The sequence below is a fragment of the Emiliania huxleyi genome, assembly GCF_000372725.1.
Source record: "Emiliania huxleyi CCMP1516 unplaced genomic scaffold EMIHUscaffold_4523, whole genome shotgun sequence".
Classification (NCBI taxonomy): Eukaryota; Haptophyta; order Isochrysidales; family Noelaerhabdaceae; genus Emiliania; species Emiliania huxleyi.
Genome location: NW_005198591.1, coordinates 1 through 1,711, shown reverse-complemented (window position 1 = coordinate 1,711; position 1,711 = coordinate 1). Strand labels below are relative to the sequence as shown.

The 1,711-nt window shown below is 68.6% G+C and overlaps 1 protein-coding gene across 1 annotated transcript; it reads left to right on the top strand.

Annotated features, from left to right (window-relative positions):
• Positions 1-1,279: 1,279 nt before the first annotated feature.
• EMIHUDRAFT_124227 (hypothetical protein) lies at positions 1,280-1,705 on the top strand (the record flags this gene model as incomplete). The annotated part of the gene is made up of 1 exon (XM_005768554.1): positions 1,280-1,705. A coding segment is annotated over one exon (426 nt), but the record flags the coding sequence as incomplete, so codon positions are not given.
• Positions 1,706-1,711: the final 6 nt, after the last annotated feature.

The window sequence follows — 1,711 nt, the reverse complement described above, 5'->3', positions numbered from 1 at the left end:
GGCAGCGGCGAGGGCGGAGGCGGCGAGGGCGGAGGTGAGGGCGAGGCGGACGGCGGCGGGGCCGGCGGCGGCGAGGGCGAAGAGGATGGAGGCGGATAGTCGACCAGCGGCAGCGAGCGAGGCGTTGTTGGCGGTGCTGGCGGTGGCGTTGGCAGCGGCGATGGGAGGGATGGCAGCGGCGAGGGCGGAGGCGGCGAGGGCGGAGGTGAGGGCGAGGCGGACGGCGGCGGGGCCGGCGGCGGCGAGGGCGAAGAGGATGGAGGCGGATAGTCGACCAGCGGCAGCGAGCGAGGCGTTGTTGGCGGTGCTGGCGGTGGCGTTGGCAGCGGCGATGGGAGGGATGGCAGCGGCGAGGGCGGAGGCTGCGAGGGCGGAGGTGAGGGCGAGGCGGACGGCGGCGGGGCCGGCGGCGGCGAGGGCGAAGAGGATGGAGGCGGATAGTCGACCAGCGGCAGCGAGCGAGGCGTTGTTGGCGGTGATGGCGGTGGCGTTGGCAGCGGCGATGGGAGGGATGGCAGCGGCGAGGGCGGTGGCGGCGAGGGCGGAGGTGAGGGCGAGGCGGACGGCGGCGGGGCCGGCGGCGGCGAGGGCGAAGAGGATGGAGGCGGATAGTCGACCAGCGGCAGCGAGCGAGGCGTTGTTGGCGGTGCTGGCGGTGGCGTTGGCAGCGGCGATGGGAGGGATGGCAGCGGCGAGGGCGGAGGCGGCGAGGGCGGAGGTGAGGGCGAGGCGGACGGCGGCGGGGCCGGCGGCGGCGAGGGCGAAGAGGATGGAGGCGGATAGTCGACCAGCGGCAGCGAGCGAGGCGTTGTTGGCGGAGAGAGATTTGTGAGAGAGAGCAGAGAGGTCGAGCCCAAGGATTTGAGTGATTGAGTAGCCAGGAACTTGATACGAGGTGTACTCGAGTATCGCGCGCCTTGCGGGGTACGAAACCACGACGCGAAACACAACCATTCGACTAAAGAAAGAAAGAAAACACTCACGCGAGGCCGCACACAGAGATTTTAGGAAAGGAGCGTGTTCTAGCCGTCTCCCAGGTTTGCCCTCAGCCGTCTACCTCCCCCATAATAAATAAAAAAACCGTAAATCGAAAATGACCCCCCACCTGCACGAGCAGGATCTTGGAAGGACTAGGACTCTACCTCTCCCATATGTAGCCTAGTATTTATTTTTCGGAGTCGCCGTTCCGGCTCCAACCCGGATAGCAAGGGGGTCTGCCGCCACTGGCTGGCCCCTCCCTCCCAGGTTGGGTTGGTTGGTCTTGTTTCGCCCATAGTCGATGACCAAGCCCACGACGGACCCTCCGAGCCAAGCCTACCTCGCGAAGAAGCGTGAAGCGATGGCAGCTGCCTCGTCCTCGCCCAGTGGTGCCACCTCACTCCCGCTCGACGGCACGGCCGGCGGACCGGCGGACCTCGACGCCTGGGCTCTCGCCTGCGACGCAGCCGCGACTGCGGCGGAGAGCTGGCCGACGGCGCTCACCTCTGCGACGGGCGCTGCCGTCAAGACTGGCTTCGTCGAGGGGCCGTACGCGACTGGCATCCGGTCGGTGCTGTGGATACAGGACTTTGAGGCGTCAAAGCTGGATCGCGTGGTCGCGCTCCTCGGTCCGCCATTCGAGTCGGTCATCCGCAACGCGCCGCTCTGGGACGGGACGTTCCAGTCGGCCGACGTCGTCGGCGCCCCGGCCGCCGACGTCAAGACGGTGTCG